Source organism: Triturus cristatus, chromosome 11, assembly GCF_964204655.1.
Source record: "Triturus cristatus chromosome 11, aTriCri1.1, whole genome shotgun sequence".
Taxonomy (NCBI): domain Eukaryota; kingdom Metazoa; phylum Chordata; class Amphibia; order Caudata; family Salamandridae; genus Triturus; species Triturus cristatus.
In genome coordinates, this window is record NC_140594.1 from 786,936,688 (window position 1) to 786,959,426 (window position 22,739).

General features: G+C 44.6%; 1 protein-coding gene across 2 annotated transcripts in view; it reads right to left on the minus strand.

The window, feature by feature from the left end:
* The window catches only part of LOC146785443 (thiamine transporter 2-like), a 263,941-nt gene that overhangs the window by 23,607 nt on the left and 217,595 nt on the right, over positions 1-22,739 (minus strand). The window contains exon 4 of one of the 2 annotated variants that reach the window (XM_085634504.1): positions 13,757-15,383. The exons of the other annotated variant lie outside the window; for it this stretch is intronic. Within the exon in view, the coding sequence (XP_085490630.1) occupies positions 15,323-15,383 (61 nt within the window). The 3' untranslated portion in view covers positions 13,757-15,322. Of the gene's footprint in view, positions 1-13,756; positions 15,384-22,739 lie in introns of those variants that run through there. 2 annotated transcript variants of the gene reach the window in all.

Here is a 22,739-nt window from a genome sequence, read left to right on the forward strand (position 1 = left end):
AAGCAATCAGGCTTAACTTAGAGGAAAGGTGTAAAGTATTCATGCAGCACACAGTGTGATAAAGTAAAAACACAGCACCAGAAAAACCCCACACCAAATTTAGTAAAATAGTGTCAATTTTAAGAAACAATTTGAGATCAAAACTACAAAAATCCAACCAGTAGATCTGGAGTTATCCATTTTTGAAGATTAGGGTAAAATCTAGCACCTACATGATGAAAGCTGTGGATATCTTGTTGCGTGAGATCGTGTCAAAATAAAAAAATATGGCCAACTGTGATGGAGAATGGGTCGAATATAAGAAGTGGATTGGCCATCTGCGGTGCTTACTTTCAGACTCAGAAGAAATTATGGAGAAAAAATTCTGAGAATGTAAAAGTTCAGTAGGCAGGGCTTCAGTCATGTTTGAGGAGGGAGCGTCATCATTGGGGAGCCACTGGACCTAGTCATGGTGACAATTTCTACGTTCAGGCTTAATCTGACCAGCGATGCACCTTGGGCGGATAAACAGGCTGGTTGGTTCCTGTCTTCTCTTGGTTCTCAGAGAAGATTTTATCCCCACAAATGTCTATTTTCTAAGTCCCAAGTTTTTGACTATCTGAGCACCTTTTAACACCACAACCAATGGTTCAGGACTGAAGGGGCACAACTTTGGGGTTCAGGACTCACTCAGGCTGGAATAAGCTACAGGTTCAAGATAGAGGAATCCTGTTATGTCCCTGAGGCTCCAAACAGGAGGCAAGCGAAGTAGCACTTGGAGTCACTCTGGTAGTCCTGGGTTCAAGTGATGAAGCAGGGCTCAAGCAGTAGGGCAGGCTTCTGAGGGCTCAAGGCAGGCTTCAGGCAGCAAAGCAGTCCTCCCAGGTGCAGCAAAGCAGTCTTCTGAAGTACACAAGAGGCCACAGCATCAGGCAGTCCTCTGAAAGCCTTTCAGCAGGACCAGAAAGTGAACTGAAAAGTGCATTTAGGAGGGCCCCTTTATTAATTTATTTATTCAATTTGTAATTTCGGTCTCAAAGGTTGCCATACAAGTATACACTAAAAGCATTAAAGGTAAGCAGCAGTGTTGTATTCTTGTGTTGGGGTAGCTTCAAGTATAGAATATACTTTCGAAATTCCATGTGGAATGTGGAGCTTTAGAGAAATCAGTTATGCCATCGCACTGTGGGGTTCTGTTCTTGCTGACTTATCTAGTTACAATAAGTCCAAATATATACAAAAACTTGTGGATTGATTCCTTCAAGGAGCTGTGAAAAACATTTCACAAATAAACCATTGATTACAGAAAATGAACTGTCCACTCAAGTATGGCCCCTGGACACAATCCATGTGCGAGTCTCACAATTCAGAGTTACAGTCCCAGTTCCTAGATATAGCAATCGGTGTGGACTGTAAGACTAAAAACGTCTCTAGGGTGGGCCAACATAGAATGCTGTAAATGTTTGTAATCGGGCCATTTATGTAGCCTGTCCAATAGAATAGAGAGAGCAGATGTAAGAAGCAAGGGGGGCCGTCTGGCAATAATGGTCATCTATTGGCCCTATGGGTATATGTCATTTATATGTAAGATATATTAGGATTCAGAGCAGGGTCGTCATTTATGGAATGATACCCAATCCCATTCTGAAGATACGTTCAGGGCTCTTAGTGGGCTAGGACAATCATGGGAAAAAGGTTTCAGGGACTCCTAAAGTGTAAGACCAGACAGGGCCCACAATTGTGAAAAATTCCATCTGGTGATTCAGTTTATAAATCACCTTCTCGTCTGCTGCTATATCTGCCAACGATGTAGCCTATTACTCCACTGAGGGTTATATGGCAGATTCCCAGTGCCTCAGAATACATACTGTGAGATGAGGGGACCAGAAGGCATAGAGATGGGTGGAGGTGAACTTCAAGAATGCTTGATTGATAAGAGTATCATATAGGCCCATACTAAGTTTCCTGAGCAACCCCCATTTGGACAGATACCAGTGGCAAGCTGAGTTTTCCAGAGCCTTCAGGTCACCTCCTAGTTTCCGAAAAGTACACTTTTTAACTGAAGGTAGCAAAGCTATTGCGAGCGTTCCAGGTGATTGTCCTGTTGTGGTTCAACAAAGCATTTAGGCGTCCATTGCAAATTAGAACATTATTGTGCCTATACCCTGTCTGGACCAAAGGGGTCAAACCACTGGTCTTCCTTCCTTGGTGAGCTCTGTCTTGTGCCAAAGCGGTGCCGAAGAATGGACATACCTGTTTTGTTTTATTGTTATATGGCCTGCATCCACAATCTTCCAGGTGCCTGGTAGTATCAGGCTAGCAGGATTTTTTGTACACCACAGAAATGTTAGCCAGCACCTCCTTTAACTGTTTTTAGAGTTGCAGCCAATCCGTAGATTCCAGAGTGGGCTAGACTTAATAGGCGAACTGACAGAGTTGAATTGCGGTGTTGTTTATTTTGAGATTCAGGAGGAAAAGTCCTCCAGAGGTGGTAGCAGTACACAATCTGGAGCCTGATGGCTGAGCTAATTAGACATAGCTTTTACAAGGGAACAGGCACTGGCAGCATACCAAAGGCATGGTTGTAGCAGAGGGCCACAACTATCTTATTGGTTTCCCCACAGTGAAAGTTGCAGGTGTTTTCACACCAAAAAGTCTCTCTGCATCGGGTCCATGAGAGAATCAATATTGTTGGCTACCATGAGATGCGGGTTGGATTGAGTCATGATTCTCAGATACTTCATCCATGTTGGCATCCAGCGAAATTGCAATGCTTTTGGCAGCTGTGGTCCGTGCGGGTCAAGTAAGGTGGGATTTCGAGGGATGATGCAGAGGGAAAATCAATTATTTATTTAATTTTCGATCTGCCTTGTCCCTCGAAATTCCCCTCACTCGGCCCCACCGCTGTTACCTGCATGGACCGCAGCTGGCTTTTGGGCTGTTCTCTGTCTTCATGGCTAGAGTCATGAGAAGGGCTTCGCTTTTGAACCAATTGATCCCGTAATCACTGAACATTGAGAAGCAATCTATAATCCCCATTACAGCCAGGATTGAAACAGCTGGGAAGGAAAAAGTCAGTAAAATATAATCGGCAAAAAGCAGGAGCTCCAGGCCAACCGCTGATGATGGTATTCCGGTCAATGCAGGTGCATTACAAATAGGGATTGCCAAGGGGTCCAGGGCTCAGATGAAGAGTAGGGGAGACAGGGGACACCCCTGCCAGGTCCCTCTGCCAATTTTCAAAGGGGGAGATGGAATGCCAAACAAATACCACAGCATTCCAGTGTGTGGGAAAGGTAGCCCCATTCTACCTGATCAAAAGCCTTCTTGCAATTGAGGAAGAGAGCAACCCATTCAGAAGTGAAAGTCCGAGAGGACTGAATGAGGTGGGATAACATCCATAGATGATTTCATGATGAACATCCTGGTATAAAACCCACCTGGTTAGCATGTTGACTGTAGTATGTGCAGCACCAAAGGACCCTGTCCAGTTTTGGAATCAACGTGATCAGGGCTTGTGTGAATAACAGTAGCAGTGGAGTTTGGGACTCAATGGATCCAAATAGTTTCCCCAGTATAAGTACAGAGTGTTTGCTGTAATTTTATAAAATTCAATGAGGAATCCACCATTCCCACCGCTTTTCCTGTTGGCATAGCCTTGATGGCTTCCATGACGTTGCCATCTGTTATCTCTCCATCCAGAGCTGTTTGGCTGTCATGTGGTAAGCATGACCGTGGGAGGCCCTGAAAGAACGTGGTTTCCTGCTCAATGTGAGCTGGGGCTCCCATAGTGTAAAGGGCAGAGTAGCATTGTGCAAATTCTGCAACAATGGCCATCATGTCTATATAAGGTGGGTAATGTAAATTGCCCAGACCACTGTTTCAGTTGGAAGGTAAGCGAACTGCCAGCCTTTTCTACTCTTTCATAGTGAGAACTTCGGAGTTTATAGAAGGATTTTTTGGCGGCCACCGTAAGCAGGGAATTCAGTAGGGGTGCTACATGAAAACTATGCAAGATTCTGCGGGTTTCCACGAATAGGCAATAATACACCCAGTGCTGATTTTCAGAACTTAGGACACCCCTAACACACAGGAGATAACCTTGGGTAATAATTCATTGCTAAGTAGAATGGTATCAATACAGAATTCCACTTGGTGCAGAGAAGAATAAAAGACGCAGTTTCTATCAGTCGGATGGAACAGCCTCCACGGATCCACCAGTTACTGGTCAGTTATCAAATAGCGAAGGATGCATAGCTCAGTGTTGTGGTGATGGTAAGAATGTCCAGAGCAATCTAGAGTAGGGTTGGGTGAGGTTCCGGTCGCTGCCTATTATGCATGCCTGTATTCGCCCTTCTATCAGAATTCTATTAAGTTTAGAGAAAAAGTCTTTCTTGTTCCCTGTCTGTGCACAGATAGAGCACACCACATGTATTTGGGACTGGAACGTAAGGCGAGTAAATATGTATCGGCCACAAGGGTCAATCTAAGTCTTATGTACTGCAGCTGCTAAGTGTTTATGGAGGAGGATCACCACCATCTCTTTCTGCCTGGCATTGCGCAAGAGGGAGCTTGAGACTGCTGGGGCTTGCTTCTGAGCCAGCAAACACCTTCCTAACCCAGTAACCTGTCCGTTTACGCTAGAGGCACTTGCATCACTTTGACCAGTGTTACTACTTGTTTCTTGTATCATAGGTAATTTAGGATATTTTTATGTTGCACATGGCCATTCACGCCACACACATTGAGCAACCACAACCAAAATGGGTTTAGACATGGAATCAGACATTAGGCAACTTGTGCAAATTCTCCAGTCATTCAAAGCAATCCCAGCAGGGGGTTGTAAAGTCTATCTTGCTGTCCAAAAGAACACCTTCCTGGTAACAAAATATTTCTGGGGTAATCAATAGAAGCAAGGAGAGTATTTGGCGACTAAGGCCCTGTGTCAAGTGAATGCAGATTCATAAGCTAGTGTCATTAACTTTATGTGGGCGAGCAGACCCTGTTGCTGCTGGGGGGGTTCTTCCATAATAAAACTAATTGAAGCAAATAGGGGGATGAATGAGGAGAATGTTGTGCTTGGGGTGTCAAAGGTTTCCCAGCTTGGCAATTCTCTGGGGGTGTCCTTGATGAGAACAATGGTCCATAATGATTTAAGAGGGTATCAAGATTTACCTTTGGCCCTGGTGTCACAATCTGCTGGTGTGCGCTGTTCTTCCATCTGGAGGTTGTGAGGGACAGTCTCATTGTTACAGTAGTGATAAGGTGGGTTCCCAAGATGGCGAGGTCCCCGCTGACATTCCGAATGAAGGCAGCAATGGATTCATGAAAGTGCGGTCTAGCAAATCCAAAAAGTCCTCAAGGTGTGGAGGATCTGTAAACTCTCAGGTGAATCCATCAATGGTCAGGATCATCACGGTCAGGTTCAGTAGCACGTTTTGAATTGCCTCCTGTCTCAATTTAGGGCAAAAAGAGAAAAATCATCAATGAAGCACAAGGGTATCAAAAGAGAAGTCTGCAGAGAACATGGCTGAATGTTCCTTGTGGGAGAAAGGGCTGTGCTGGTGTGCTATCCTGAGGATCTGCCGGACCTGTGCATGGCACAATAGGCATATTATGATAGGTCGAGGGTGGTTCAAAGGGTCGAGTCTGTTGTGTCTCAGCCTGTGAGCCCGTTCAAATTCCAAAGGAGGTTGTAAATATGTGTCAAGTATGTAGGAAAGAAATGTATGAAGTCAGCCCCAATATCTTCGCCTTCTTAGACACGCCGTACAAAAGAAACATTTTTTTCTGCCTACTGTGGTTCTCCAAGTCTGTGACTTTTGTGATGGAGGGTCCAGATCTCCTGCCCCTAATCAGGGGAGTTGTAGAGTTTGTTCGTCAGTGTCATTATCCTGGCACCTTTTGAGTCCAGTTTGACCTTAAAGGTGGACAATTCATCGTGTATTGATTTCAGTTTGCTCATTTTAGCAGATGAGGTCATTTGCACTGCATGTTTGGAGCTTTTGATGTCCTTTGGGTCCTTCATGAGAGCCATCATATTGATAGTCTGCTCCCCAGCCATAGCTCCAGGCTGCGTTTTACCATTTGTGCAAATCACTGCTTCGGTAAAGGTGAGTTGCAGCAAGACATCCCTTTCGATATTTTGGGAAGTAGGGTCATCCACGGGCAGGTACCTGACATGGTTGTGTAATCCACTTAATCCAAGTGGCGTCGTGTATGTAGCGCCACAGTGATTTCACCACAAGTGCTCCTCTATAGGCGCAGTATGCACGGTAAGCCTGGGCGTTGAACTACGCTCCGCTCGCGGAGCTTGCAAAGTTTAGCTAACTTCGAGATTCGTGTAGAGCGCGAAGTTGCAGATTGCTACGCATACTACCGCGTAGCGTAGTAGTTTTGCTTCCTCGCGTGCTCAATATTAATTCTCTCGTGCGCGGTAATGTCTTACCGTGATTCTGTGTTCGCCAACTCGCTTTTCTGTCTGTTCGCGTGCGCCACAAGATTTGTAACATGGCCGCCCGAGCCGGCGAGAGTGTGCAAACGCGAACACGTCATTCTGACTTCCGGCGGCTGTGTTGGTAAGATCGCGATCCCGAACATGCAAAAACTACAATCTGGCGAAGAATATCTCTGGAGCTTCATAAAACCTTCTCTAAAATGATCATTTTGCTCAGAAAAACTCCTCAGATTGTGAATTGGCTGTAGTCTTTTGTGTAAGGAGTCCTTTATTTTTTTTTTACTATATTTTTCAAGAGGAAGGAAGTGCCCCCGAGTCTCCAACTTCATGTTCCTGTCCAGCAGGCTCCTCCCAGTGCTTTGTCCATGTGCTGTTCACTTTCATTTGGATTTGGAGCTGGAAGGATCACTTTTTGTGTCTGTCTGCTGCATCATACCATTGGATTGGATTTATTTGAGGACTTTTTGATTTGAGATTTAATTTACAAGTAAGTTGGAGAATTGGTGTGTTTCTTTCATTGGGGCTTGTTTGTACCTACATTTTTCTGGGATTTTCATTGTTTTTAAAAATTATTGTTGTGGGTGGCCTGTATTTTCAATAGGGGCCTAGTTGTTTTTCTTTGCAATTTCAGCCAGTAGGGTACCCATGGGTCCATGTTTCTGTGGTGTCTGTTGAATTTAAACATCATGTAGGGCATAAATGGTATAGGATTGAAATGCTAAATGTGGCTGTGGTGTATTTCACTGTTTGTGTGCGTGTGTGTGTGAAATACCTTTTTTGGATGTGTGTGCTTGATGTGTAGCTTCTTTCCAATCCTTTCGTAACCCTGTTGATTTTCATTTTTGTATTAAAGCTGTGTTGTTTAGCAGGCCTCCTTTGTGCGGTCATATATAGGCCTGCTTCAGTTCATTGTTTTCCATGGCCTGTTGTGACTGTGAGTGCCCATGTGGCTTGTAGCAATTTTGTGGTGGTAGTTTAGTAGTGTGTGCTTCTTTTTCCATAAAAACCTGCATTTATTTTCTTTGTTCCCCTTGGCTTATGCTTGTTGTTGTTGTGTCCTGGCCATGTGTGTAGTGGCCATTATGTGAAGGCAGGCATTGTGCTTTTGCCATAGGCTTTCATTGTCTGTCTTCCATTTCTTGTTGTTGTGGGTGGGTAGCGGCCATTTTGTTGAGCCATCCAAGCAGTGTGCTTGCTTTTGCCATTCTGTTCCAAGCTTGTGGCCAAGTCTGCCAGTAGGCCCAGAGGTAGTCATCCTCAAATCATGGCTGCATAAAAACAGTTTGTGTTGTCTGTTGAATTTTAACACCATGGATGGCCTTGGATTGAATTGCAAAAGGTGTTTTTTGGGGTGGAATTGCAGTTTTTGGGTGTGTGTTAAATAAATAGGGCTTTTCAGCCAGTAGGTAACCCTAGGGATTCAGCTCGTGTACTTTTGGCAACTCTGCACAGCGCGACAACGCGGACTTACAGTTTTTGTCATTTTCGCGCTCTCAATATGTGTGTTCGCGCACGCGATAACGACTTTTTGTACAGTTCGCGATGCCGAACACGCAGAATTTGCAATCTGGCAAACAATATCTCGCGAGCAACATAAAACCTTCTCAAAAACGCTGATTTTGTGCATTTTGCTAAAAAAACTCCTCAGGTTGTCATTCTGCAGTAGTTTTGGAGCACGGAGTCACTTTTATTTAAAAAAAAATATTTTTAGGAGAGGAAGTAAGTTCCACAGAGACTACAACATCCTGTTCCTGTCCTTTGTAATCAATTTTTGTTAATATTGTGGTTGGTGGCCTGAGCATGTGGGTGGTGGCTATTTTGTGAAGGCAGGCATTGTGCTTTTGCAATAGACCTGCATTGTCTGTCTAGTATTCCTGGCCTTTTCTTGTTTTTGTGAGTGGCCTGGCCATGTGGTGGCGGCCATTTTGTGGGACCAGCCACTGTGCTTTTTCCATAGGCCTCCAAGCTTGTGGCCTAGTCAGACAGTAGGCCCAGGGGTACTACTCATCAATCATCACGGGTGCATGGAAGTTAAACAACTGTTTTTGTGTTGTGCATTAAATTTCAACATCATGTATGGCTTTGGATTGAATTGTAAAATTTGGGCTTTACTATTTTTCTGGGGTATATTTCACTTTTTGGGTGTTGTAAATAAATGCCTTTAGTTTTTATGTGTATATGTTCGTTGTTGTTGCTCCCTGATGCTGCATCCATCCCACAAGATGCACACATTTTTATTTAGGGCAAACAGGCTACACTACATTTATGTTTTTGTTCTTTGCTATTCTTATTCTTCCTGAGTGTACACAGTACAGCACAAGTACTCCAGGAGCCCTGGCCTTATCAGTCTCATAAATGGCTATACTGTTGTTGTTCACTGACTTAATGAAATGTAATAATTTTGACCACCCACCACACACTAAGAAGTTATATATTATATTATTGATCTTTTGACTGGCTTTTTTGCTTTTAGGTGCACAAAAGACATAGGAGGTGTGTCATCATCGCCCGTTGTGGTGCCAGACCGACGTCCTGCTGCTGTACACGACGTGACGTGACGTGACGTGTGAGTGACCTGACCAGCCATCTCTGCAACTTGTGCAACTGAGTGCTGTTTTGACATCTGAAGAAGATGCCCCCAAAGAAAGCAGGTAGCAGGTCCTCCGGTACCAAGAAAGTTGCCATGCAGAAGAAGGAACAGAAGAAGAAGGAAGTGTCACTTAAGTCTGGTGTGCCTCCCAAAACCTTTTTTGGGACACCAAAAATGACGTCTGCAGCATCGGTGTCCGGGGGCCAAGCTGGGGGCAGCACCTCCGCATCAGTGGGCCCAACCCACCAACCCAGGCCCAAGCAAATGTGTGTGGAAGAGGTAGCCAGCCTAATGGTGGAAAGCAGTGATGCTGAGCCTGAACTAAACTTATCGCTATCTCAAATTAGTACACAATCAACGCAGGAGGGAACACAGCAGATAAGTGGTCAACAACAACAGCCGCAACCACCGCCCGCAATAGTAGCTGTTGTTCCTCCCGAAGTAGGGGCAGTTCAGGAAATTGAGCCTCATGCAGAGGAAGAAGAGGAAGCCACTCCTTCAGAAGTTCCATTGTCTTCCAAATCCCCATCAAGGAAAAGGAGGGTTCTTTGCCAAGCCCCCATTCTGATGATCTAGATGCCACTTGGAAGCCACAAACTGAGTCTGAGAGGGAGACACGTCACAAGAGCAGGCATGGGAAAAGGAAGGTTCCAGAAAGCCTTACACTTATGGAGGTTGATGTAGAAGAGCAGGATGATGATGATGATGGTGAGCCAGTTATCACGAACATCACTCCCGGGCCTGAGGAAATGAAGACCAACATTTTTACACTATCCAAAATGGCTGCGAGGGATGTAGCACGCATACCTCCAACACAGGTAATACCAACACGACCTCCAGCTTCCATATTTACATTAGCAAAGGGCCGGCAGCGTCCTACATCCAGCACAAGCACCACCTCAGCAGAAGTAGGTAGTGGTACTGCACAGAGTCAAATTCAACACACACCCTCCAGTTCATCCGGCATTGGAAGTGGTACCTCCAGCAGGAGACAAAAGTTAAGCTCCCCAGTGTGGGGCTTCTTTACGGTTAGCGAAAAGGAGGAGAACCTTGCTATATGCTCCGTTTGTTATACCTCTGTTAGTCGTGGTAAGCTTGGTACAAACTATGGTACCGGAGGCCAAATGACCCATCTAAAAAAACACCACGCAATCCAGTGGGAGGAGCACCTTCGTCGCATAAAACCTGGAACCATTGCTGTTGGTGGGGATAAACCAGTAGAAAGTCCGCTCACGGTGGAACAGGAAGAAGAAGAAGAGGGAGACATTCTCTGTGGTAGTGGTAAACAAAGTAGCCCTGTCCCCAGCACTGCAGTGGTAATGCCCACATCCTCAGCAACATCTCAGTGGCACAAGAGTAAGAGTCAGCCTGAGATACAAAGTAGTACTGCTTTTAAAAAAAGTGCGATGTTGAGCACAGGAAGGAATACCATGCTGCCTACCATTCTTAGCATGTTTACTAGGCCGGAGGGGCAGTAAGAACGCAACCACCCAATAGCACGTTTGTACAATGCGAAGCTGGCTAAAATGTTAGCACTGGGCCTTCTCCCTTTTTGTTTTGTTGAAGGGGTGGGTTTTCTTGAATTTGTGACCACCATCTGCCCAAAATGGAAGGTTCCCAGCCGCTACTATTTCGCAAGAGTTGCTGTTCCAGCACTACATCACGACGTGCTGGAATTGCTTGGAAAGGCCTTAAAACAGAGTGCTGTTCAGAGTATCCACCTGACAACAGACATGTGGACCAGTTGCCAAGCCACTGATTACATGTGCATCACTGCACACTGGGTCTCTTTATTGGGTGTTAAAGATAAGATATCTGAAGGTGTTGTTGACACCTCTGAGATTTTTAAAGACACTCGCAAACATGCAACTGTAGCCATGTTTGCTATGGAGAAATCTCATACTGCTGCAAACATTTTGGATTAGTTTAACAGCAAGGTGTTTGAGTGGCTGTGACCAAGAGGGCTTAACATTGGTTTTGTTGCCACAGACAATGGCAGTAATGTAGTTAGGGCCATGAAAGATGGTGGCTATTTCAGGGTCCCGTGTTTGGCACACTGCATTAACATTGTTGTTCAAGACTTTCTGAAAAATGAAAGCAAAGTCAGCAACTTACTGACCACCTGCAGAAGGTGGTCAGTAAGCCCGGAAGCAGCTGAGGGTCATTCAACATGAGCATAAAATGCCAGTCAAAGCACTCATCCAGGAGGTGCCAACACGTTGGAGCAAAACTTATTACATGCTTAAGCATCTGTTTGAGCAGTACATACCACTCAATGCTTATGTCATGAAAAGGTCAGGAGATCCTACTGTGAAAGGCATGTCCGTTGAGATGGCCTAATGGGACCTCGTTAAATGCCTGACAGAGATGCTACTTCCTTTTGAGGTCTTCACACGTGAAGTCAGCAGGGAGGACTGTACTATAGGCCAAGCTATCCCATTGTTGTACATGCTAGAGCAAGAGCTGAAGGAGGTGTCAGAAATGTACACAGGTGTGGATGACAAAGTAGACACATATTATTTGGCGGACACCTTAGCCGTTTGCTTATCTGACAATACAAGGATTCAAAACAACATTGTGTCACATCAACATTACATTACTGCCTCAATTTTGGATCCACTTTACAAATTGTTGCTGAGCTGTAATGAAGTAATTCCTTTTTCAGAAGTGGATGTTGCCAAGTACAAAACTGTGATAGCTGAGGAAGCCACTGACTTTGAAAACGAACGGATCTTAATTAGAGGCCCGCGGCGCCACCCCAGGGCAGAAAAAGTACTACAGGTCACCCAGAGTCAAGTTCTACTTCAGAGCCCGAGAGCAGTGCGTTTGCCTCCCAGCAGTCATCAACACTGCCAGCAATAACATCAACAACAGCACCAACAGGATCATCAGCCACATTTACAAAAACTGCAGGTGATTGGTTTCTATGGAAAGGGATTTGTACGTCCATTACTGATGCAAAGGCAAAAGAGGCCAAGCAAATCGGAGCACCTCTGAACATTGAGCGGATGGTTCAGGCCTATCTAGATGACACAACAGAGGTCTTCATGGAGCAAAGCCCATTGGTGTATTGGTATGGGAAAAGAAGCCAATGGCCAGTGCTCAGCAGGCTGGCGATAAAGTATGTGGCTTGCCCTGTTGCAAGTGTCTCTTCAGAGCGTGTTTTCAGTGCTGCCGGTGCCATTGTTACTGTGAAAAGGACCAGTCTCTCGCCCAAAAGCGTGGAGAGGTTAACCATGATCAAAATGAATCAGCACTTTATACCACCGGAGTACAAAATACGTGAATCACAGCAGGAAGTGGAGAGTGACTTCGATGACATAAGTAGTGGGTTATTACATGACGTACTTCTGTCCGAACCACCAGAGTTTGAGGACGAGCTCCTCTTCCCTGACAACTAGGCTTTCAAATTGTTCTCCCTTCCTTTATTTGTGTGTGTATCTTTTTTTCTGGTTCAAATCTAATCACAACAAATCCATCAACAGTGTCCTCTTTTTATTTCCCTATTAGAGTTGCACGTCTGTGCATAACGGTCCACTCCACTCCTCAGAGTCCTGCTCCATCTTCCTAACTCTGCCTAAATACATTTCAAGCAAGCCAGACATTAGATGGAGATCGAGAATAGTACAATACATGTTGCCTCTAACAGTCCCTCCATAAGAAGTGAAACGTGACTACAGCTATATTCCGTTTTGTTTCCAAGCCGAAAGAAACTCATCACTGACTGTCAGAGGGCTAGGCATCTGATCTGACAGCAAAGAGAACAGCAAGACAGGTAATGAATGATTATTTTGAATGATGGCATGCATTGCATTGGATGCTTGCTGACTACGAGTGAATGTGCATGAAGTCGAACTATACTAGTTTATCTACAAAGTAAAAATGACTCAGGTGACAGTCAATGTTTCCTTGTTGTTTAATAACCACATTGTACTCCTACCACTGCAGGTGCCGGCCAATATCCGTTGCAATTTTGTAATATGGAATATATTATAAACTTAATCAGTCACTACAGACTGAGTTGGTGTTGGAGAACACGTACCACACGGTCATGATGCTGAGCATACTATCTTTGCACACAGTCAGTTAGTTGGATCGGAGATAATTGATGGAATAACTGCGTTTCAAGGACTGCCTTAAAAGGTAAACAATTTCAACAAGAACCACAGCAGACCTAGGCTACATGTCCGTGTAGTGGTATGGACTGGAGTAGAGTGTAGTGGTATGAGGGACAGTGGCGCATTGATTTAGTCACTTCATTAGGAAAATGCTGGGTTGCTGCAGTGCATATGGCTTTTGTCTGGCTCTGTCAAAATTTAAGGTAAATGGGGGTAGGGTGCCTGGCCTGTGCCGTGGTTGGCCTGTTCTGTGGCTCTGCTGGCTCCTGTCCCGTTGTTGATGTAGCTTAATGCTGTAGAGTAGACACTATGTATCCAATCTAAGCCGCCTCAGTCTGAAAGTGTTCTCTCAAGAGTCTTGTCTTCTCTTCTTGCACTCCACTATAATTGAGTTTATTTTCTTTAATTCAGGTATTTTTCAATACCCCTTTTGTTTTTCCATTTACACTTACAGGCCGGCCTTTAACCTGTGCTATAGTGGGAGAAACAACGCACACTTACCTTACCAATCCACATCAGGCAGGCAGTGGTCCCAAGATTGATGTGCGGAGCGTCCATGGAAGGGAGGACCAAGAGGAATGACGAGAATCATGCACCTCCACATTTGGACCAGGATAATAAAGTAACTTTAGTATCATTCATCATTTGTCTTTACATTTATTTGATTCCTTTTTTCTCTTCAATCATTACGACTGTGTGTTGTGGTTTGTTTGGTAATTGATCCCTACAACTATTTTTTCATTTCCTTTGCTAGCTTGACCAATAAAAGTAAGCCCGGTACAGCATGTAATTTGGTTCGGTCTGAGGATAGACAGGCAAGGCAAATATCATATTAATAATTTCTGCACTGTACTGTCTAATTGTGTAGTAGTAGTTAGTAAGTGCAACTCCTTATCATTAACCATCAAGTTCTCTTCATCAGAATACATGCATTTCCTTTTTCTCACTTTATAGATTTCTTTGATAATGGATCATGGTCGCCTTCCAAGATTATGTTTTAATTTTGTTGTGTCCATGCATACTGTCTGTTTTTCTTTGTCAAACCTTTCCCAAAACCCCCCTTCCCATCCATTCATCAATCCCTAACCCTCTTCCCCCGGGCTGTGTGATTTATATTGAGGTGTGATGTGACTACATTAAATGTACACCAACAATTGACCACTTGCTTGCTGGGGCAGATGTGGTAAAAGCAACACTAATTGAATTTCAACTAAGGCAGGGCAAGCATCTTCTTCTGCTTGCCCACCCATGCTGTACTTTACTTTGTTCTACTACTCCTCCCACAGTCTGTCTCAATCAAGTGACTTTCTCTTTCTTTTTTCAAATGCTATTGCCAGTGTCTACTACTACCACCATAATAATGGCATCTTCTCCATTCATTTGGGAAACAACCATGCAGCCATCAGTGTGCCGAACTTCATCATCATCAATCACAGGTAAGATACGTTTGGTTGGAGGTATAATGGACTAGGAGGGGAGACTGACAGTACTAGTATGACAACTAAAAATAACTCAGTGAGGGGTACCGCATCTATCTGTTTGTGTTACAAAATCGGCAGATCTTTTAAATCAAACACTGGCTGCGGGCATGCAGCAACAAGGAAACAAAGTAACAAATCATGTGACATAAATTGAATTCGGAAAACAGTAACCCACCACAAAACATTAACATCGTATGTTTAAGTAAATAATATAAAATGTAATATACCCTAACAAAAATAAACGATCCCACTCTGACCTAACCCACCCCCCTACCTAACACCAACCAATGGCCAAAACGAAAGTCAAAGTCCAAAATGTCTGTAAGTGAAACCCCATCACCCAAAACCCACCCACCAACAAAAGGAATTAAAAAAGGGGCAAATGACAAGGTCCTATAGTCGGCGGGCCTTCAGGTGTTTATCCACAAGGTTTTTTACACGCTCCTCTAGGTGCTCCTCCAAGCGGGCCATTCGGCAGAGCAGCTGGCAGCAAAATGCCCTGCGGTTACATGCAGTGTGGGGGGCAGCAGTGGTAGATATCGAGGCACGCCGGCGGGTGGCTGCGGGACAATGGCGCCGTAAAACTGGAGGCAGGGCCTGACTGGGGCCCGGGGCATTGGAGGAGGCTGCAGCTGCAGCCGCCTCCTCCTCCGCCTGAGCCACCAGCCAGCGATATTCATCGCAAATGGACTCCAGTTTACGGCGCTGGGCCCTGGCTGCCAACTCCTTCCTCGTTGGTTTTGGTGTGGAAGGAGTATCTATATCAAGAAAGAAAAAGAACATGTTGTAACCAATACTCTTAGCAAAACAGAAAAACTAAATTCATTCAACACATAGTGGCACAGTATCACTAGCAAGCACAGTACATAACATTTGTGATTTGGTGGTAAGTATCTATACTCCTACTTCCTCGGACTCTAACATTTGTGGGAGTTTCCGACATTATACTCGTACTATGTACTCCGGTACACACCAGTCGTGTTGTTCTTATCTCTAGTTTAGCGCAATTACATAACCTTGTTGTAACCAGCATGCCAGCTCAGTCAGCTAAGCTTGCACCCAAGAGAAACAGATATGAGTCACATGATGCAGACTCACGTTAGTTTTATTTACTACTACAGTCTGCAGGTGGGGAAGCTCGAATTTTTGTATTACGGCCGGTGGCACTGGCCATACTCTGTCTGTTACATGAGGGCAAATGATCAATTTCACTTTCACCCTGCCCTGGGTACTACAAAAAGGCTGATTATTTATCGGATCCAATGATCATTACTTATATTATAGATGGTAATACAACAGCAGGTCAGTAGCGGTCGGTGGTGGGAGTGCTGCCGGGCGGTGATGTGGGAAGGTGCAGGGTGGGGGTAGTAAACTATGGATTACGGACAATCACAGGTAATTAAACAATGCATATAAATAAATAAAACGAATTTCGTTGCACGCACTGCATCGTATTTGGCGGTGCAGTGCGCACAATGAAAATCATTTTATTTATTTTTATGTTTACTTACCTGTATTTGGTCGTAATACATAGTTTACTTGCCACCCACCCTGCCCCTCCCTATGTCACCGCCCGACAGCACTCCCACCACCGACCGCTACTGCATAGGGTACTTTGCTTTCATTGATTGTGTAACCAACAGATAGGCCAACCTTTGCAGGCTGGCTGACACGATCAAAAATACATTAACATAGGTAGGGAGTGGTCCTCGGAGTCAGAGGAAGGCGCTTCGGCTTGATAATATATATATATATTACCTACTGGCGGTCGCCAGTAGGTAGTTATAGTTAGGACCCTGTTTCCATAGGAAAACCGCAACATTCTATTTTGAATAACTTTGGCGCCGGTCGACGAATCATCGCGAATTTTTCAAAATAGGTGAGGCGCTACGCTCCGCTCCTACCCTGAAAGTCTCGGGGGGATTCGTCAAGCGGGGGCTGAGATAAAAGGGGGGTCCCAAAACGCGTTTTTCCCATGCATTTTTCCATAGGACCTTTAGACACAGCTACAGCCCGAACGGCTGAACAGAATTACTTGAAATTTGGCAGAGAGGTAGTCCTCAGGTCAAGGAAGTGCCTTTTGTAGGTTTGGTGTAAATCTGTTCAGTAGATTCTGAGAAAATAGCCTTTAAATCAATATATATATCTGAGCCAGCGTACGGTGCGCTTACGGTGCGCTTACCGTACGCGTACGGTGGCGTGCGCGAGCGCGATTCTGATTGGCCCTTAGATCTTAGTAAACATTCGAATCGGTCGAAACCAGGAAGCGGCGGCCGCCATTTTCTCTCTCGCACTCTGACAGGGGGTTGAAAAACCAAGTGCAAAAACATGTAAAGGGGCTGTTTACACAGCTCCCAAGCACCTAGGCATGTCGAGGGAGTCCCCAACGATCCCCCAAGTGAAAAAAGGCAAATTTAATTTTTTCGAAAATTTCGCCGATTATGCTTACCGTACGCGTACGGTAAGAAATAATAATAAAAAAAAAAAAATATCCACATTCTCCCTACCCCGTGTGCAAAAGGTGCCTGAAGGGCACCTTTTGTGCATGGCTTAATAGAGCTAAACAAAACATATATTTTACCTGTTACAACGATGCTCATCATATGTCCTCCATGTGCGCACGGTGCGCGAAGCGCATCGTGCGTTCATGGCCCATCTAGCGTAACGTGGGCACGCGGTGCGCGAAGCGCACCGTGCGCACACGGAACGAACTGCGTTAAGTGGGCGCGCACGCCACAAATGGCGTAAAGTAACTTAGCATTTAAAAAACCGTACAAATTCACTGAAAAAACCATAGGTTTCACACACGTTATAGTTAGGAATTAGCATTTAAAAAACCTTGCAAATTCACTGAAAAAACCATAGGTTTCACACATGTTATAGTTAGCTGGACATTTTACTGATAAAAAACCAATGAAATTCCACCGTTATAGTTACTGTAGGCAACTATAACTCACGCGACCGTAATCCTCTGCTGATGACATATGTGTCTTTATGAAAAAAAAATATTTGTAATATATGTATAGCTAAAATTTAATGGAAGAAGACATGGGCAAATAAGTGTCTAAATACAGTATTAGCATCAGCAGAGGATTACGGTCGCGTGAGTTATAGTTGCCTACAGTAACTATAACGGTGGAATTTCATTGGTTTTTTATCAGTAAAATGTCCAGCTAACTATAACATGTGTGAAACCTATGGTTTTTTCAGTGAATATATATATATATATAAGACGTGCTTGCAAGCTACTGCGAGTCAACTGTATTCTGAAAATACTACTTATATTCCCCTCCGCTTTGCTACTCTGACGCAGTTTCTTTTACATTTTCTTCAAAGTAAAACTCTCTAGTGACAGTCTCCACCTATGCTGTCTATTGATGATAGTACATCCAGGCATACATCCATTAAAGTAAACGTCTATCCTTCTTTTTTATATATCTCTTAACAAACCTTAGTTGGTTTCACCAACAACCACCCATGCGTCCGCTCCTTCCTTGCTTGCCTTGGCTTTGAGTTTGAACCAAACACCGCTGATTCTTGCTATCTAGTGCTATCCACCCATACTGTGTCGCCCACCCAGGCAGGCATCCTCTTTCACCTTCCACCCATCCTTCAACAACCCATGCATCTGATCTGATTACTATCAGCCACCTATGCATGCTTCCAACATATCCTTCTCTGCCAGTCATATTATTTATCTCGCCCGTCCTTCCACCCTTCTTTCCCTCTTTGTTCAACACATCCATCAAGGTCATCTGATCTGAGTTTGTCTTCTCCATAAAACCTTCACAGCTGATTTGGAGTCAAATAGAAGAGGCAATTGGTTACTCAACTCACGCTGCTAATGCTAAGTAAAGGGTGTCTTCTTCAACCGTTGTATAATGTTCACTACAACTTAATAAGTTGCACAGTACAGTGAAGTAGTGAACACACTTCCATCTAGTAGTAATGTCAAGAAGTAATGAATATAACTTACCACCGCCGGCTGGTTCCTAGGGTCATCTAGTCCTATTCTACTCTTTTGAAAGTTAGCCTGAGCCATGTGTAACACTTTTAGATTCATCATGTCAACTACTACTCTTTTTGCGCATATTTAATTATACCTGGCAGCTTATTGACTTGTGCAGTAGATGCCTTTGAGGCCTCATGATGGTTGCGTACAAGTGAAGAGGTCGAAAAACAAGCCACTTTGTTACTGAGTTTGGTTAGTCCGTATTGCTTAGCCATCACATACATGTTACACTTTTTGCCATGACTGCAAAATGCTTGCATTCAGCAGTATACTATCTAACGGCTAACGCAGAGCATTTTTCTCATATAATAGGCGGAAGATTCCCTTCTACAAACCAGAGATTTACAGAGCTTATGATGCATGATGTAACCAGTATTTCTACGTTCCATGGTGAGGGGTCTTCCAGAATTCAACAGATCTTTTGTTTTGTTCTTGTTGTCATTAAGCCTGGGCGAAGCACTACGCTACGCTCGCGTAGTTTGCGAAGTTCGCGCTACTTCGCACTACGCGAACTGCATGTAGCACAGTGCGAACACGCGTAGCGTAGTGTTGCGTAGTGCTGCGGTCATTTTTTGCTTGCTCGCGGTCCTCAACGTCAAGTTGGCGACCGCGAGCAAGCAAAATGACATCCCGGCGAGACTTTTTCCTTGTTCGCGATCAGCAACTTCAAGTTGGCGATCGCGAGCATGGAAAATAAACCTCCCGGCGAGATTCCCAACGCGAGGAGGTCAGGTTTCTAATTGCGAGTGGTCGCGTATGCTCGCGACCGCTCGCGATGAGAAACTACCAGTTCGCGTTGAGAAAGCTGAAGCTCGAGTAAAAATCTACTCGAGCAGCAGAAAACTACAGCTCGCACTGTGCAAGATGCCATTTTCACTGATTGCACAGTGCCGGTTGCTTGTCCGCACTGTGCAATCATTGAAAACGACATCTGGCACAGTGCGAACAAGGTACTACGCAGTTCGCGAAGTGCTACGCGTAGCTCGCGTAGTGCGAACTTCACTTTGCGTAGCTTCGCGAAGTGCTACTTCGCGAACTACGCCCAGGCCTAGTTGTCATGCACTTGTAAATGTTTACTGTTTTAATCTTATGCTTTTTGCTGGCTTATTGACGATGGCTGTAGTAAAATTTCATATAACGACGTACAGAGCTTGTTACTTCTTTCAAATAAACCTTTTTGAACTTACACATAGACTCTGTGGTATTTGGTGTGGTGGGGTGGACTTACACAAGTGAGTGAGCAAAATGGTGTTATGTTCTGGGTTGTCTGTCTCAGTCATCATCATTGTGTATCTTCTTCGTAGGGGGGGTCGTGAGTGGGACCCTAATGTGAGACACTACAGCTAGTCGGTCAGGGGATCGTGGGTTCTTCGGACTGAGGTGTGATGAGTAAGGTCCAACCTCCCATCACCAATATCCTATTTTGTTGTGCATAGTTCTGTATATGGCTCTGCAGAATCACTACAACAGTAGTAGTATCATGTACTATCCGATCCAAAATACTAGTCAAATATCTGGTTGGGCATTTTGTTTGTGGGAATTGTCAAAGCCTCAACATTGAGAAGACTAGAAGAGGACAACCCAAAGGACAGGACACAGTGGCTAGAGCTATTGGTCAATCAGAGTTTTATTATTCCAAAGAAAACCTTCAATAATGAGTGGGCAACTGTGCAAGCTTCGCTACAGACAGAATAATAGTAGTAGTAGTAGTACAGAGAGTCATAGCAGAGGCAGTTAGAAGGAACTTAGTTAGAGGCAGGGATAAACAGAATTTGGAAACAGATAGTCAAGGTCAAAGAAACTTTTGTAAAAAATAGAATTAGAAAGTGGAACCATAATTTATAGTGCGGAAAAAAAAGATGCAGTAAAAGTTAGGGAAATATAACTGTTAATATAACCACTGGAGGACTTACTGGGACCAGCAGCAGGAGCCTCGGTAGAGGAGCAGTCCTGTGGTTGTCCCGCCGACTCAGACCCCGTCTTCTTGCCCCTGGGTGGTGCTGATGATCATGTAAAATATAATAAAGAAAGAGACAAACATTAAGGAGTGCTGTGAAACAAATAAATCATTTGGAAAAATAAGTCAAAAAACATTTTAGGAAACAACAATTGCAATAAATTTGACCTATCTAATCAGATGAATCGACTACTGGGCTGCTTGCTGGATTCACGGATCGTCTACTTATTTATGAACACTCCAGTGTTCCATAATCATTCTGATTACAAATACTAACAAAGCCTAGTAAGTACCACCTGACCTACACCACGTACTCCAGACGGGCCAATTGTTCACTAAGTCTGCATTTCCATTTTTTTTGTGGGTTGGTTGCATGATTCTGATCTAGTTCTGCTACTGACTGACCATGCTAAGCCTAGCACTCACTAAACAAAGTACAAAAGGTTCTACGGAGGACTGGGGTAAGCAGAACTCAGTGACAGAGGAGGCGTCACACAGACCACGTAAAACAATTATTAACTAATACTAAGACCACTATTTCACAGGAGGACAATGGAAGGACTAGAGTCTCTCTAGCAAATTGCATTACCTAACTTCAGTTCTCTAAAATAAACTCTTACATTAATCTGCACAAGCTAGCGCAAAGTTTCAAACAAGTAAGAGTAGCACCGAGCACCTGGGTCCTACGAATCACAGAAGATTTTGATTTTTGGAACTTACTTTACCAGCAATGCGTAGCACGCAGCAGTAATCTTGTTATTCGTCAAAAATGTAATTTATATACAATAAGTTACTCACCAAGCCCTACAACCTCGACACCTAGCAGGTCCAACAGGTCCTGCTCCCGGTCCAGGATGTCGGACCACTGGTGGGCCAGCTGATTATGGGTGCGCCGGACCCCTGAGCACCGGAACACTGCCCGGCGCACCTTCGCCCACTGACGGTGACGCTCCTGGGTAGCGTACCCGGAGCCGGGCCTGCCACCTACTGCCAAGGTCAAGGGGAGGTGGCGCTGAATGAAAAAAACAAGGGCGGCCACCTCCGCCTCCCCAAAAAGTTGCCGGGCCTGCACCCCAGCAGGACACATTCTGCCGCAAGGCAGGCGGCTCTTGTCCGCAGATCCCTTGCCCTTTGCGCTAGATGATGTGTGGAAAAGAAAAGTTAGAAGGGGAACAAAAAGTTAGGGGGAAGAAGTAAGAAAGAAGTAATAAAAGTAAAAAAAACACAGTAAAAGTAGAAATAAAATGCAAAATATAAACTTAGGGAAAGAGAGAGATAGATGATAACTAAAAATAGTCAGAAAAAATGTTTTAAATACTAAGGATTACAAAGATTAAGGGAGGATAGAAAAGTAGGCCCAGAACCATAGCAAAGAGTGAAAAACAAGATGGCCGCGCCCATTCGCGACCGCGTGGGTAAGTTCGCGTGATATTTCTCGCGAATATGCAATAATCGTCGCAAACAAGTAAAATGAGCTCCCGAACACGACATGCGCATCGCAAACACGCTATATGTGACCCGGAAAAGGAAATAAGGCATCACGAGCGGGCGGGACAATTGAAAAACAAGATGGCCGTGCCCATTGGTGACCGCATGGGTAAGATCGCGAGATATTATCCCCCGAGCATGCAAACAGCTCCCCAAACACGCTCACCGCGCTCCCCAACAAGAAAAAGTCATCGCAAACGGGTGCCCCAAGCAACTGTGCATGCTCGCGAAGCTACGCGTAGCTCGCATAGTGCAAGAACATCTTCGCGTAGCTTCGCGAAACACGACTACGTGAACTATGCCCAGGCTTAATGCAAGGACCAGTCAGCACAAGAAGACCCTTTGGAAAAACTGGTAACAGACCTGGCAGCTGCCTCCATTGTAGTGCATTATGATATGGAGGTGAGTTTGCAAAATAGTGCCAGTGAGGCCTCAGGAATATGATGGGGGAGAAATGCAGGAGGACCATCGTGGCAGCACCAGCATTCCTCTTGTCTATTAGTCTTGGTCTCGCCACAGCACTACATCCTCCAAGGTGAAAAATGGCATTCAAATACAAGATCCTTCTGTGTGTGCACAAGATGGGTGCTGGTGGGGTAACTTGCCATGTACAGCTAGAATAGCAGCACCAGCACCTCACCCCTGGGTACAGCTATC